The 15,952-nt window shown below is 37.5% G+C and overlaps 1 protein-coding gene across 2 annotated transcripts in view; it reads right to left on the bottom strand.

The window, feature by feature from the left end:
* The window catches only part of BIRC6 (baculoviral IAP repeat containing 6), a 176,040-nt gene that overhangs the window by 154,838 nt on the left and 5,250 nt on the right, over nt 1-15,952 (bottom strand). For both annotated transcript variants that reach the window (XM_066546647.1, XM_066546648.1), the window contains exons 2-5: nt 5,430-5,611; nt 2,955-3,092; nt 2,379-2,572; nt 643-754 (exon numbers count right to left, since the gene is read on the bottom strand). In XM_066546647.1, coding sequence (XP_066402744.1) covers nt 643-754; nt 2,379-2,572; nt 2,955-3,092; nt 5,430-5,611 — 626 coding nt within the window. The remainder of the gene's footprint in view (nt 1-642; nt 755-2,378; nt 2,573-2,954; nt 3,093-5,429; nt 5,612-15,952) is intronic.

The following is a 15,952-nucleotide window of genomic DNA, read 5'->3' as shown; positions in this document are numbered from 1 at the left end:
ATGAAACAGACAATATTGCTGTCAAATGATAGGCACTGCCCAGCAATCATTATCTAAATCCATATTATAAATATTTTTTAAATCAGGAATAATTTCAAGGAATGAAAAATGGAAATAAGCAAAAGTAGTGGAATAAAACATTGAGGTTGTATTTATTCACTGAGCCTAACAATTTAATGTGATCTAGGGCCTCTGTTTGATACAACAAAGTTCTACTAGGAAAGTATGTTTAGAGAACTCCAGTGCCAAGCTTATTGCTTTTTTGCTTTACTTGTTATATAAAAAGGATTATTTACTCAACAATCTAACAAGGAGAAAGACAGATTCTATGTAATAACCAACTTAATCTCTATTACTGTTAACTCAGATTAATCTGACTATTTCAAAAAGTTTGATATGCTGAAGTTCAGATCAGTATTTTCTGTGATCTGTACAAAAAAAAAAAAAAAAGAGGCAAACTCCAGGCACCAAAACCCCTTGAAACTTAAAAAAAAAGTTGAATTACAAAGTTTTTATGGTTTATGCATAATTGAAGGAATCCATTAAAAAAAGAAAAAAAAGCCCTACTAGAAAACATCACCACCTTTTTTCCCCTGCCCTCCCACCTGGGGAACAAATACTAAGAACAACTAAATCTCTTACCTGGTGATAGAACCCAGCTTGAGCCATAGGATCTGGCTGTGCCCACCGATAACCCACATGAGGCCATGAAGTGAATGTCTCCCGTCTGTTAGCTTCACTATACATCAAAGACCTAAAAAGGTGAAAAACTCTATATGACCCAAAATTGCCACTTAAAATTAAAAACCTAAACTATTTTATAAGACTTTCAGTCCTTTAGTAACCATTAAAAATAGCACAAATAGTTACCTATAACTTACACATAAAATTATAATTAACTATTACATGAAAATTACAAACCTCCCTCACTTGGGTGCCTAAAGTATATCCCCAGTAAAAAACTAAAAGCCTCACAACAACCTATGGACCTTAAAAGCAGGATTAAGAAAATAAGCTTCCAGGTAGCCTATTTGATCTACCTGCAAAAAGCATCAGATGCCCAAAGCTATTCTGCATCAAAGGCAGGTGGAGAAGCTAGCCCAACGGAAGTGCAAGAGAGCTGGATTTTTTTAAACATGACAAATACTGTAAAAATGTGGGGTTCTTAGTTAAACACATATAAATTTACATATTTAAAAATACTCTAAAGTGATATTTTAGGCTTAACTAAATACATGGTACAACCCTCCTTCCCAGTCATCACTCACTACATACTGTAATACTTGTAAATTTTAAACTACTATGTCCCAAAACATGAACCCCTCTGCAACTTAAGTAAGAGAGCAAAGAAGTTCCTCTCTTTTCCACCTTCACTCAATGCATGTCTCTCATTTGCAACAGCACATGAGAAACGAGTATCAGTTTTTCTTTTCCTTTGACAGAGTTTTGTTCTCCCAAGAACTAGGGCTGTTAGAGGGAAATGTGCCTTATTTCCTGTTTCTGCTTTTCAGTTTCAGGAGATTTTTGCTGTCTTGTAAGAGAATGGAAATATTAAACATTTCCTGCCAAGGAAGTAATCTATTCTAGCAACGTTCACATAAGAGCTATCTTAACTTGACATTATACCAGCTCAAGAGACAGATCTTGGGAGAGCTCTAATCAAAATACAATGTAGTGAGGTACAGGTAGACTTGAAGGCTTGGGGAAGGAAAGCTAAGAGATGAAATCAAATTCATTAAATTATTTGAGATGTAAGAAATGATAATACAAATGCAAAATAGTATTTGTACAGACACTTTCAAGAAAGAATAACTTATAAACTTAGAAGATTTACCACTATTCTAACTAGTCTCAGCTTATGAAGGTTAAAATAATGCTTGTGTATACATTACCACTTAGAAAGAGATGAAGCAGCAATCTGAGATAAAATGTTCTCTTATCCTGCACATGTTGCAGTTGACTAGAGAGTTCAGAAGTAGCATATATATGGTCTGCAAAGGTAACTTCCTAAACTTCTAAACCATAAAACATAATCATGACTCTTTCTTGTATGAAGGAAAAAAAGCTGACTTCAGGATACAATGAAGTATGTATTTAAGGCTTCAATTCTTACCTTTCTAAAAGCATATGTTGGGATTAACAGCAAAGTAAATTTGATTTGCATTAAAGTTGAAACCCAGATAGTCTTGTGGTGTCCATAAAGGCTTTCCTAAATTCAGTAATATGTATGGCACAGCACACATTAAACAGTTCATTAGCTGTATGTGTAAGAGCAACAAAGTACAGAATAGGATGAACTCTTTAAGTTAAAGTCATCTAAGAGCTTATCCTGATACAACTAAGGGGTCAAATTCAACACTTATTTTGCCTTAATATACCTGTCCACAGATCGGCCAGGTCCCACACCGAGCTCTGGTCGTGCGCTGGGTAAGAGGTAAGATAACCTATCCATCACAGAGGATGCTACAGGTAAGGCAGCAATATTTTGATTTATCTTCTTGAGTTCATTTACAATGGCACTGGCGACAGACTTCAAAACATGATGAGGAAGGTGGAACGTAACCGTTGCCCACTAAATAAGAAAAAAGTGTCTATGTTTTAGAACTTTAAAATCTTAACAACAAACACATCAGAAGAGTGTCAAAACCAAAACCAAACACCTGTGATATCAAGAAATACAACAACAGACACACAAAAGCAACACGAACATAACACAAGGAAAGTAACCTCAAATTTTAAGCTCAGTTGGCTTTATTAGTTGACCTTAGCAGCAAGAAACTAATCTTGTTTGTTCTTTTACCAAGTGAAGCTTCACACATAAAACTAAGGAACAGATAATATATTCCACTGTCTTCAAACAAAATCCACCACACTGAGTCACAGATTTTGTATATTTCAATGGTAGACACACAAAATAGACTTGGGAATTCATGTTAGACAGTACAAATTCTTACCTTTGCAACTTTATGATTTGCTGCTGTTTCATGTGAGGTATTTTTTAAGCCATCCTTCAGTTGTGTGATGAACAAATCATATCCCTCAGTGCTAGAAACATCTACTTTTTCTATGCAAGCAGATAACAGCTGCTGAGCCTAAAATGCAGATGTGCAAGCAAAGTTAGCATCCACACTGAGTAACTACAACAGGAATTATGCCTGTTTCATTACTCTCGGAAATGTCCTTTGCCAGATCCTACTTTATCATATATTATATCAGCATAATTCCCACTCCAGGCCTGAGTATGATGTTCCAAATTTTACATCACAGGCCAACGCACAGATAAACTCCAGCAATGGTAACAGTAATTACTACAAATTCTCTCGGGCAATATTACCAAATGTTAAAAAAAGTCAGTCAAAAAAGTTAAAACAAGATCTCTTAAGCAATGAGGAAACATCTATTGCCCAATGCTTTCTCTTCAAAAGGAGTCATTCAGCTTTAATGACAAAAAGTGACAGCAAGAACAAAAGTCTTGCCATTTTCTGAGTAGCTTTGTACCTTCAAAAAGGTAGATAATAATGAGAACAACCACACTGCAATACAATTTGAGATAAGTTACTTACAATGCTAATACAGTGAAGCTGAAAAATGAAGCAAAGAAAACCCCAGGCCAGTTTAGAAGTTAGTTCTTGAAACTCAGAAATAATGCAGCTAGAAAAGAATGCTATAATCATCCATTTATAGACATTTTCTTCCAAGTCTCATCTGTTTCCAGCTTATCCCTCTGTCTGCTAACTTCATGTTGACAGGTAAGGTTTAAAGGAATGCTTACTGTGCAAGGCAGAGTATTCTAAATCTGCTGTTAGGTGAGTTAATATCTGAAAAATATTACAGGAATTCTTTCAAGTTACAAATACAGGGAAATATTTCCCAAGGACAATGGTCAGCCAGTCCTTTAAACAACCACAAACTGCTTGAAACAGCACGAACAAAAAGGCCTTAGTTATGTCCTTGGGAAGTTCAGGGGAAGAAAGACTGAAATAAGGCAAACCAGCCCCTGAGCTAAGGTTCTATCAGAAGAATAACAGATAGACTGTGAAAGTTCCTCAATTTCAGTGTTCTACAGCCAATTCAAAACAGCACAGAGATTGCTTCATAACTTGTTAATGCTGACAATAAGAAATGCATAAAGGTGCACAGCACTACCAGCAGATCAAACTACTTAAATTAAGTGCAAAAAATTGCAGAAAAGTTCTAGAGACAAAAAAAACCCCACTAAATACCCTTCCTTGGATGAAAGTTCTTGACCTTTCTATGATGAAAGAGGTGGACAGATGTGTTTGTATGATATTTGCTTAGTATTTACTAAGTTTTTCCAAGGTCTGGGTTACCACCTCTTTAAAATTAAAAGAACTTGAGACTGATAATGTTTTGCCTCCTTTCTCACTGATCTAGTGATGAAACTCCCAAAGCTATTCCTTCTGAACTCCACATTTCTTTTTCTACAAGAAGGATCTTAACAGAGAAGTGCTGTAAAAAAGGGTCTGTAAACTCTTTAGAACCAAAGAAGCTCTGTGCCAAAAACTAACACAAACTTATAGATTGTATTGAACCATGTGAGACTGGAAACCTGTCACAGCAGACCTTATGAAAGGAAATCCTGACCTCTGACAGTTTCTTCACACTCAGCCACACATACCAAGATTCTTTAGTAACCCACAAAGGGTACAAAAGCGATGCCAGTGGGCTGCAAGCATCAGGAACCCAGAAAGCTCTCTGCAGAGACCTCTATGAAATATTTTATTGCTGTACTCCTACTCAAGTCACATAGTTAAAAACCTCATATATAACATACATTCTTGATTCATAACAAATAATGTACATCAATGCTGAGGATAAACAAATGCAACAAAATCCTCTGCATTACACTCTAAGCAGAAATGCCTACATTAGCTTCTCTTAAAGTGATACTAAATGCCCAAACCACAAAGTACTGTGCTACACCTGATCCAAACATAAAAGGGAAGCCAGGTTTGCTTAGAAAAAAGTCTCCTGTTAGGCCAGCTGACCTTGCTAGAAAACTTAGATTCCAGCTCTAATTCATCACATGATGGAACACTGTGTTACCTGATTTCATATTTCTTTTCCTGAAAAATTATAACAACAAATCAGGGATGTCTAACAGGCCAGACTGACTCCTAGAAGTGCATATATATATTCCACAATCACTGACAAAGGTGGGGAAATGAGTCCTTATCTCTGGTCACTAAAAAGTTCTTTCTTCTGAAATAATGTGGTCTTGGGGCATGCTCTTATTGTTTGAGATTCAGGAAACTGTGAAAGGCTGTGGCCCTATGACAGCTAATAACTAAGAAACTTTTCCATTACATGGTATAAATATCACCTGAGAAACTCAGAGTCAAATGTCTGGTTTCAGTATTTCTGTCAGAGTTATTTACATACCTCTTTTCATTCCCCCCACATCTTACCTCTGTAACCGGCAATTCAAGCTGAACCACGTCATCTTGTTTTGAAACAGGCGTTTGCAGAGCTGTGTCTAACAGTAAGATGCCATTGAGATCTTTCCTACATCCTACTGCATAATCGTCCACAAAGATCACTTTATCCACAGCAGAAATATACTGACATTTCACCCGTCCACCTGGTTTAGCTATAAAGGAAAGATAAAATGCAAGATCTAATTAGAAAAATGCTTTTATAGAAAAGATGTCTAATTTCTGTTTATGAAAGAAATGTAAAACTTTGGCAAAATCTTTACTTCTTGAGATGATCAAAACCTAGCATTTTAGCAACCACAATTTTCACCAAGGTTTTATATTTCCTACATTAAAAAACAAACTACCAAAATCTATACTTTCCATCAATAACTACAACCATTTTATTCCTACAGTGGAAGCCATTAATTTAAATCCTCCTCCTACTAGGAGGCCTCAGCTAGTTTTCAATCTTAATGCAGATGCCTGGTGTTTAAACTTGATACTAGCTGACAATCAATAATAAGAACAAAAATGCACAAACCAGAATGAACACTGAGACAAAATTGCTAAATTACCATCAAGGCTTACTAACAACACTTCATCAAGCAAAACAACACTTCTCAAAACTAAGTACAGCATGTAACACGTACCAATGTGGTGTGTGTTCCTTGAAACACTACAACAGCTTATTTCTGCTCAGTGCTGCATACGTGATGTTAGTAACAGGTCTGAGAAGTTTGGTGAAGGCAGAGGAAGACTGCCACCAGATAAATAAGGAAAGGCTGTGGCAATGGATATTAACCCCTAAAATGTTTAATGTTACTCATCACTATTACGTGCCTAAAGCTGGATAGACTGCAGAACTAAATGTAATCCATGTGAAATGCTACCTGCATAGAAGGCAAACTGCTTTCTGTCACAGGCAGAGTAAGCTGCCACTCCAGAAGCAGATTGTGTGTATGTTATAAATACATGGACACATTCTCCAATGGCAGCTGAAAATGGTGCATCGTCAACATACATGTCTTCCTATTACACAGAAATAGGAGTTTCATCAAATTTTGCATTAATCATGTCCTGTCCATGTTCTCCTCTTTCCTCAGACACTGGATACTGTTTTTATTATAAATAATTTAAAAATCACCATTTTGGTTACTAGCATACAGTAAAACATCCAGGTAAGGACAGCTACATAATTCTGTCATCTTCACAGTTTGATAAGAGTTAAATGGAAATTAAAACTTCTGGAAATCCAGAGTACATGAATCTGACCACATTACATTTGTGGTATCCTCTCTTTGAAAATGCAGGTAAAGAACAGTTGTCAGCTGCCCTTCTCACCAAGATTTTGGAAACAATGACTCATACTCACAAAACAAAGGACATATGCCTTTGCCTGCAGTAAGTATACTGCAGCTGTAATCATTGATACAGCAGTCAGAAACACTTGAAGAGTCCGGAATCACTTGATAGCTGTGAAGTCTTTGGTCCTTGCTCAGCAAAAAAGAGTTCTCTGAATGGTAAATCAACTAATTTCAAACTGTGTTTTTGCCAATACACTGGAGTTTCTCACACAAAACTTTCTCCAATCAACACAGCTGCAGGCAAGGAAGTAAAATGTTCTACAGGAAAATAAGCTTTGTCAAAAATTCAAATACAAGTTTTAATATTTTTAAAAGTTTCAACAATGTAGTGGAAACTATTATGCAAATAAACTGAACAGTATCTGATGCACTAAACTAGAAACCTCAGTAGATTCTGATGATGTTTGCAGACTATCCAGAGTGATCCAAGGAATGGATCACTACAGGACACTTTCTTTAACACATCACTTCTCTCCTCCTTCCCCCTTCCAGAGAAAATGGGAAAAGCAACTCACCCTTTCTGGCAGTGCCAACACCATGAACACTTTCTTTTGCACTTTCCTTACTTCTTGTCAAGCACAGGAGTGTGCTCATGCCCTGTGCCTAGGAGTTCTGCAGTCTGTAGGAGCCCCAGACATTGTGGCTTTCCAGGCTAGACCATTCTTATTTTATCAATTCTGTAGTGATGTTAATGAAATCTCATGTCTAAAGCAGCAAACAGCTATTACCCTCTGAGTAAATGGTCCAAATCTTTAGAAGCCAATGAAGATAACTAATGAGGCAGATAACATAGTATTTCTGCTCCATTGCAAAACAAAATAAGTTATAACTACAGAACAAAAAATATATTGTCTTCCAGCTGTGATTTTTTGTTGCGTGCTGGCTAATATTCTGGTTTGTTGTATTGACAGAAAGATTGGCCAAATTATCTCTAGAAAGTTATTTACAGTTGCTGTTTTTATTTTATTTGAAGCACATAAAACCAAAACAGACTCCCTTAGCCTAAGTCGATGGAACTTCAAGGAAATTGTTCAATCAATATTTAATATTTTTCCAAAACTCAGAGAAACATATTTTGTAACTGACTAGTTTACACTAAATAGCCTCTGAGTTGCTGAGAAGCTTTTTTGCAAATAGGAGTTTAATTTTAAAAGTTCACAAAACACATTTCAAGATAATTCTAATACTAGTCACATACTGTAACACAGTCTACATATGGCTGACCATATGATTGTAATAATAGATTGAGAACCAGGAAACCAACAAATGTAGAAGTCACTGCTACAGAAGTAGTAACCTACAAGTTATGCCTAGAAAAGTTAAATCATCCTAAAGCATTGTCAGAAGTGTTCTTTTTAACTTAGGATCAATATTTTACAATGTGCTAAAGGACTCTGCTGATACCCATTGAAAAAACATACTGGTGCCCCTCTAACATTATGTCCTGCCTGTCCAGTCTAAGTTTACTGGCAATAAATAGTGATCTGCACCTTTACCAACCACAGCTAAAAAGTTTCATGTAAAAATCACTAAATTATTTAAGCTAGATCATCAAAACCCAACTGTTACTCTCATTTTAGCCCCCATTGCTTTAGCTGTAATTTATTTTGGGTGGTAGGAGAAAAGCAGTCATTCTAAGTTTCTAATGATTTTGCTTTTCAGTCTCGGCGCAAGTGAATCATAGCTTCTCCCAATATCTCCAGCCTATCTGCCTAGGATTAAAAACAAAACAACTCACAAAGAAGTCATTAAACCTTTTGTCAGTTCCTACAAGGAAACTTGGCAGGCTGCTAGCATGCCAGAAGTGCAAATCCAATAGCATATTACACTGTGGTATGACATCTATCACAACATTAGAACTAGCAACCTAAAAACTTAAAATAAAACCAAACAAACATCAGATTGCAGAAATTAAGAACCTGAGAAAAGGAACATTTCACCTCCACCTTCTTTGTTTCAAACAACAGAGAACAGAGACCAGCAATTTCCTGTGATCGCAATCTGACCCATGGGAGTATTACAGAAAACAAACTTGTCTGGAGAACTCATAACAGTCTTAGCAGCATCTGGCATGCCCCCTTGCCTATGGGCATTAAGATGAACCAAACCAATTAGAGAATTAGCCTTGCATTTCAAGAAGTAGAACAATGAAAAAGTTTGTCTCCATCTCTCTGCTAAAGACAGATTCAGCCTCAAAGCGACAGAGCTTAAGAGAAGTGGCTGTCACATGCATATGCTTGGCCACCATCATGAAGAGATAGAGATTAATGCTGGCAGTAACACCTTTATCTTTTGTGATAGTGGAAAAAGTTAATTCACCCAGAAAACTGCTAGCCAGCAATAGTATTAAAACATATCAAAGTGAGTAATTCTCTTGACAAGAAGCTCCCAATACAGAGCAAAAAAAGCTTAAAAGTAATTTCTAAATTAAAGTAAACTAACACTTACCTGCAGCTGTAAAGTGAGAGTGATAAACACATGCATCATAGCACTGACTCCATAAGGCTAAGACCCAAGTCCAATCAAGTATCTAAAGGTTCAGAGTTCATAGCTTTGATCTATGAATGTCACTAGGTCTTTAAATAAAGAAGTAACATTTTTGGAGAAACAGAAATCCCATCAGCCCAGTAGAACAGATACATTATGTGCAGCAATACCAGTCTCTGGCATTTAATTGCATCTGCCCTTAATAATTTCCAATCTGGTTACTAATGGCACCTGCCATATAAGTTAAAATATCCAAACAATATCTCAGTACCCATTTCAAAATACTTGCAAGCATGGAAAAAATAATGAATGAAGTTTCAGGAAATCAAAAGCCCTACCTATTCCATTGATCTCGTACCATAAGATTTAAGCATCAAGCTACTTAAAGTGAATCCAAAACTCAAGAAAAGGCCAGGTTAGTGAACAGCAAAACTATTCTTTCCATCTGAGACAAAAACACTTCCTGCTAGAACCTCACTCAGCTACTTCTCACACATTTTTCAGGTACCTGGGATTAAAAAAAACCTTACGTATCACTTGTCCTCATTTGTTACAAAGCAAGTGCCTTTCTTACTGCTACCACTTCATGTAATCATAAAATCAACAAAAAGTTAGCAAGTATAACACCCAATTACATATTAGCTAAGCAACACATCTGCCAAGGCAAGCATACCAGAACATTTGCAATTTGAGGACAATACAAATAAAATTTTTAAAAAAGGAAAATCCTGTCCTAAAGTTCAACTTGCTGTTGAACTTAACTTGCCATATTTGCAGGAATCTATTTTGAACTAATACTACAGAAAATCACAACTTTGGATGAGCTGCAAAGGGTTCACACAAAAAGAGCATAAAGAGCAAACCTCTAAGTCTGGTCTAAAAATAAAGTTGCCTCCAAATTATTTCACATCAGTGGCTCCCAAATGAAACAAAGACATGGTGGTTATGAACAGTTGGGAACACCAAAATGAGAAGATGTCTAATGGCTGGCCAAATCAGGCCATGACTGCTCATAATTACTGAATTTATCAGTTATAGATCCTCCCTCATTCCTCCTCTTCTCTTCCTCATGTACATCCCTTGAGGATACTTTGGCATTGTAGTTTTATCTTCCAGGTCCAGCCCCTTGTTTGCACTAAACATCACCTCACCAAAGCAGTCTGCTGTCATCACAAAGGCACTCCATGAACCTCTCCTTTCCCCAAAAAAGAAACATTCTCAAACTTTAGGAAAGGATAGAAAGGAAGCTATTAGAGGAACACAAGTTCAGGTTCTAGGTATATACAAAAAACATTTTCTTTTAGATTTCACTATATGCACATACCTTCATCTGCCACATCAGCTGGAAGAGCTGTCCAAAATTATTTAAAAAAGAAAAAACACACTAGAGCTGAAGCAGGAAAGAAAATTTAAAATGTTCTCTAAACAACAAGAACGCTAAAGGAGATGAATACCCAAATTCACATCACAAAGTGCCTTCAAACTCGCTTATTTGCAAAACTGGATTTAATTAATAAAAAACAAGACGTGTGATCGAAAGTTTATCTTTTCCTTTAGCAACAAGCACAACAGAGTTGCTTCAGTATCAGTTTCATTTTATGATAGCTGGTTTTAATAATCCTTATTAACAGGAAGATGTGTTATCTGGGCCAAAGCACTGGAGACTGCCACATGAATATTAACTAGATGTGTCTGCTCAAGCAACTACTAAGAGAAGCTAACACTAACACTTAAAAGGTTTCAGAACATAAACAAAACCCCACTGAGATCAAGACAGCTCATATCTCACTCGCTTTGCAGGCACAGAGTCCTCTCCCACTGTACAGACTCAAAATGAGAGTGAATCAGCAGGAGGATGTTCCTGAGCTCCTTGTGCCCATGCTCTTTGTGTGGTTTCAGATCTCCATGTATCTGATATCACTGGCATCACTTGCATGTACAGAACAAAACTACTCACACAGCTTTACACCGTTATCCCAAGAAAAAATTAGGAAAGATTTCACAAGGTATTCTAGAATCCTTCCTGTAAGCCCCAGTAAACTGTGAGAATGTAATCCTCTGCAGTTCTTCTGCAAACACCTCACTGAGGGCACATTCTTCTTCAAAATTTTTCTTAAAGTCAAAAATGATGAAAAAATTTCCAGAAAGTTTTCTTTCAAAGGGTGCAGACAGACAGATTACACAGCTTCCACCCACAACCAGACACGGGCAAGGAACACTTCACAGCTCAGTAACAGGAAGTTCCCGTTCTTCAAGTGCTAGGCCCATCTCAGCATTTCACAACAAAGAAACTTTGCCAGATGAAATTTTACTACCAATTCCTCTTTTGGTCCCTAAAGTGGCATCTGAGTTCACCCATTATGTATCCTGCAGCCTCTGCGACAGGAGGAAACATCTCCACATATGGCACTTTTTGAACTCCCAAGACTGTTTGGCAGGAAATTATTTAGCTTCTCACCCTTCAGAGCTCCAATATTGTAAGAAGATACCAAGACATCACGCTGGGAGAAGCAGCAAGTTCTCAAAAGCAGATGGGTGGGTTATAAGGCAAGTGAAAACCTGGCTACACTGTCATGTACAAAGTTAGTAGTTAAGGATACAACACCTACCCAGTTATGAGTGGCATTCAACAAAGCCTGATATATGGTTCACTGCCTTCAACAATGGCTTGGATGGTGGGACATGCTGCACCTTTATCTAGACTGGGGATGACACCACTGGGAGATGACTGAGGGCAACTGATGCACTAAATGGCAGGGCTGCCTTTTACAAGGATGCCAGACAGAAGAAAAGTTTGACACAAATCTCCTGATGTTGAGTGAAGACAAATGCAAGGTCTTACATCAAGAATGGGATATAACCCCATACATCAAGAGAAGCTGGGGACCAATTGTCTGGGTGGGAGCCCAACAGAAAGAACTTGGGGATCCTGATGGACAGGCTGAACAAGAGGCAGCAGTGCATCCTCTCAGCAACAAACTGTTACCATAGAGAGGAGCACAGGAAAAGATCAGTCTCCTCTAAGCAGCAATAAGCCCACATCCAGAATATCAGTTCCATCTTTGCTCCTCCATCTGAGGTATCACCACACATGTGACAGTCCCATGAAGGGGGTACTAGAAGTTAGAGGGCTGGAGAATACAACACGTGGGGAAAGACTAAGATAACTGAGCTTGTTTAGTCTGCAGAAAAAGAGGTTTAGCAGAAAATCTAACAGCAGTCTTCCATTACTGCAGCAGTAGGTCAAAAGCTATTTTAGACTGCTGAGTTACTACCTTTCTCTTCTGGACATTACTTTCAAAAAACTGTAATGACCAGAGAAGCAGGCATAGTGGATCAGAGGAAAATGCTCATAACCCCATATTTTGCCCAAGACAGCGGTCTAAACCAAGCGGTTAGTGACGTTAGTGACAAATTTAAGAAAGGTAATCTACACAATGGTTCTTTCCTGGAACACTCTCGGCCTGAGCCTGCTTGTGCTTAGGGACCTTCTGACCCAAAAGGGATTTTGATTATTACAATGACCTTAGACAGGCTTTTCGTCTACCACTTTGTCCAACACTGTTGTAATTCCACAAACAATCAGCATCCACAATGCCCTGTAGCCAGGAGCTCCATATTTTACTATTTCTTATAGTTACTTCTTTTGATGCCCTCAGCTCCTGTACTTGAATAATCAACTCCCAATTTTCATTTTTCATGCTCTCACTCTCTCAACTCCCCATTCCAAATCATCCCCATCATCTTTTTCAGACTGAATACTGTTTCACATATATAAACCATTTGTTTCACATATATAAACCATTCCACACCTTAATTTTCTAGTTCTGTCACACTCTTTTTGAGATGGAAATACAGCACATATACAGCCATTGAAAAAGGACATATAATCAGATGAGTTCTTGACAACTTCTCTAGCATTTGCTTATACAGTAACAATGAAGCATTTAGCTGGTATTTCATATTCCTAGCACAAGATCTCCTGGCATTATGAATTCGTTTAGACCCCAGTACACCAGGCTACAACCCCACTAAATTCTTATGAGTATTTCAGGTTTATTAAATGCATTCTCATATTCTCCTGGTAACTACTTCTACACGGGGAAACTGAAGTAGAACAGACTAGATTCATGCACATTTAAGTTATATTTAAAAGTGAAACTATCCTTTAGGATGCTTTTTCAAGCTCTTCAGAGAAGTCAGCAAAATTAAAAAGCCTTGTGCATTTAAAACACTTATTTGCAACATAATATTTGAACATGGTGACCACATAAGTTAAACCTGAGTTTTGTCACTGAAGAGGGACATTCAGAAAAGTCCTTAAGTCTGGCCTTGCCAGGTGCCTTCTGTAGGTATTGGCAAGCCAGGTCCTCCACAGATTCAGAATAAGGACTTTTCCCATTATGGCAGGGGGAGGGAATCTGAGATTATTTGTTGAAAAATGCTGGTCTTGTGACTTCTGACTCACAAAAGCTATAGAAAACTGATCAGGAAAGATCCACTACCAAAAAAAGTTTAACGAGCAGTGTTATACATCATCATTTACATCACAACTTAAATCCAGGATCCTGCAGAAGACAGGTCAGCTAAATCTACCCCAGTATTTCTCCACATTAACCACACTGCCTACTTATCCTCCAATTAAACACTATATTTCCAGTCTTCAGTGCCAGCTTCACAGCTTCCTACTTCCCTAACCCTTTCCGCACTGTCATTCAGGCACTCCATCATAGTTCTCAGTGCCACCTTTCACCCTCCCAGCTCTTCCTTTCAATATGGAGTTTTTCATGAATCTTTGTACCCCATTGCCAGGAAACAAGAGTTTGCCAAACTGTTCTCCTACAGTTGTCAAACGCAACAATAAGATCCTGAGTGCTTCATGCTCAGCCAAATGAAAGGAAGTGCAGTGGATCAAACAGATTTCCCTCCCCAGACTGTACAGGGGACTGAAGAACTGCTGACAGACTGGATGCTATGCAAGCCTTCATTAACCAGCACTTGTCATTGGATATGTTTTCATTAACACTACCAATTTTCAAGACAACTTAAGCCAATTCCCTCTTAAGCTACATATTAGAAAGTTATCAATACTCCCTAGCAAATGGCCCTAGCAAATAGCTCAAGAAAATTTTAAACATAATAGTGTTTATACTGATATGACAGATAAGTTATTATTTTCATAATTTAACACTTCTAAACTTTTGTTATGCAAAATGTTTATTGATTATCATCCTTATCTGTGGAGTGCTCTTTCCCCAACAGGCACAGGAATCTTCAAAATAAATGTTCTGCAGTATTCCTGTCTATTTTTTCACAGGCAGTGTACACTGGGTCCTTAACAAATCTTGATACTCTTCCCAAAGACAAGGCAGCAAAGCACTTGCAAGTGTTAGTATTCATCTGTATTTCACAAGTAAAACAACTCAGGCCAATAGTTGTTCTTTCTTGAAACTTCTACTCAGTGACAAGCACTCATCTGGTGACTGCAAGCAGTCAGTGTAAGTAAGAAAGCATTAACTATTTAAAGGACAGCTTTCTAACAGCAGAAAGCAATACTGTGGCATCACTTAAGAACCATCAGGAAAATGAACTAACCCATGAGTAAATCTTTTATTTACAATTTTTTTAAAAATTGTGAAAAGTTACCAATCCCACTGGAACAGACAACATGCAAAAAAACTATCTCACAACATGACCTGGGACAGTCTGATACACTCAAAAGTTGCTCATGACTCCACATGATTGCAAACCTCTTCTCCATCTTCAAGGCAGCCTAAGAAGCATTTTTGAAATACATCATAGTGTTCAGGGAAAATTAAAGAATGCTTGTAAAAGCAAGGATGGACAGCTTTGTTTTGGGATTTGAAAGTAACTTGGAAGAAGACCTGAAACCAAAAAATCAAACCTAATAATTATTAAAAAATAATCTTCATCTAGGACAGATTTTTCTTACACTCTATCTTATAAAATTTTAGATGTCTTATTTCACTTAAGTTATGGATATCAGTGCAACAGCAACCATAAAAACATAGTTATAAACAATGTAACTAAAGACTCAGAAAGTGGTTCTACTGGGCCAGCTAACACTGTGGTGGGCTGCCAGGAAGGACCAACTACAGGACAAGAGAGTGTGTTAGATCCAAACCACTGATCACCAGTATATTCAGAATAGTGAAAGATCAGGCTTTGAACGATGACTAGGCTGGACAATGAGTAAAAGCCTTCTCCATGTTTTCATTACTTGAAGTCCAACAGAGATACACCTGCTTTTTCCATAATGTTCTGGATTTGAACTATCAGTTATCTGTCAGGATATATTTCTGCCAAGTTTGTTTTACATCTTACACAACACAGTACACAACATCACTGGGAGCTGAGCTGAAGCATATCATACAGGCAGATTAAAAGCTGTCTTGACCAAAGCTGGACAATAATCAGCACTGAGGTGAAAGTCAGTTTTTTCCCCGAGAAACCTTCATATCAATGAGAAATGCCTTAACTACCTGTGGGACAATTAGGACAGGTAGTCAAAGTTCAAATCCCTGACACAAATCTCTGCACAGTGTTTCCTCCTCAAGTCACTAAGAAGCATTTCAGGATTTGTCTTCCTGCAGAAAACCTTTTTCAAAGTCCATATGCAGAGATCTAGGAATTTTCTGATTA

This window comes from Molothrus aeneus, chromosome 3, assembly GCF_037042795.1.
Source record: "Molothrus aeneus isolate 106 chromosome 3, BPBGC_Maene_1.0, whole genome shotgun sequence".
Classification (NCBI taxonomy): domain Eukaryota; kingdom Metazoa; phylum Chordata; class Aves; order Passeriformes; family Icteridae; genus Molothrus; species Molothrus aeneus.
Note: the sequence above shows the minus strand (reverse complement) of the source record. Positions and strands in the feature narration are given on the sequence as shown.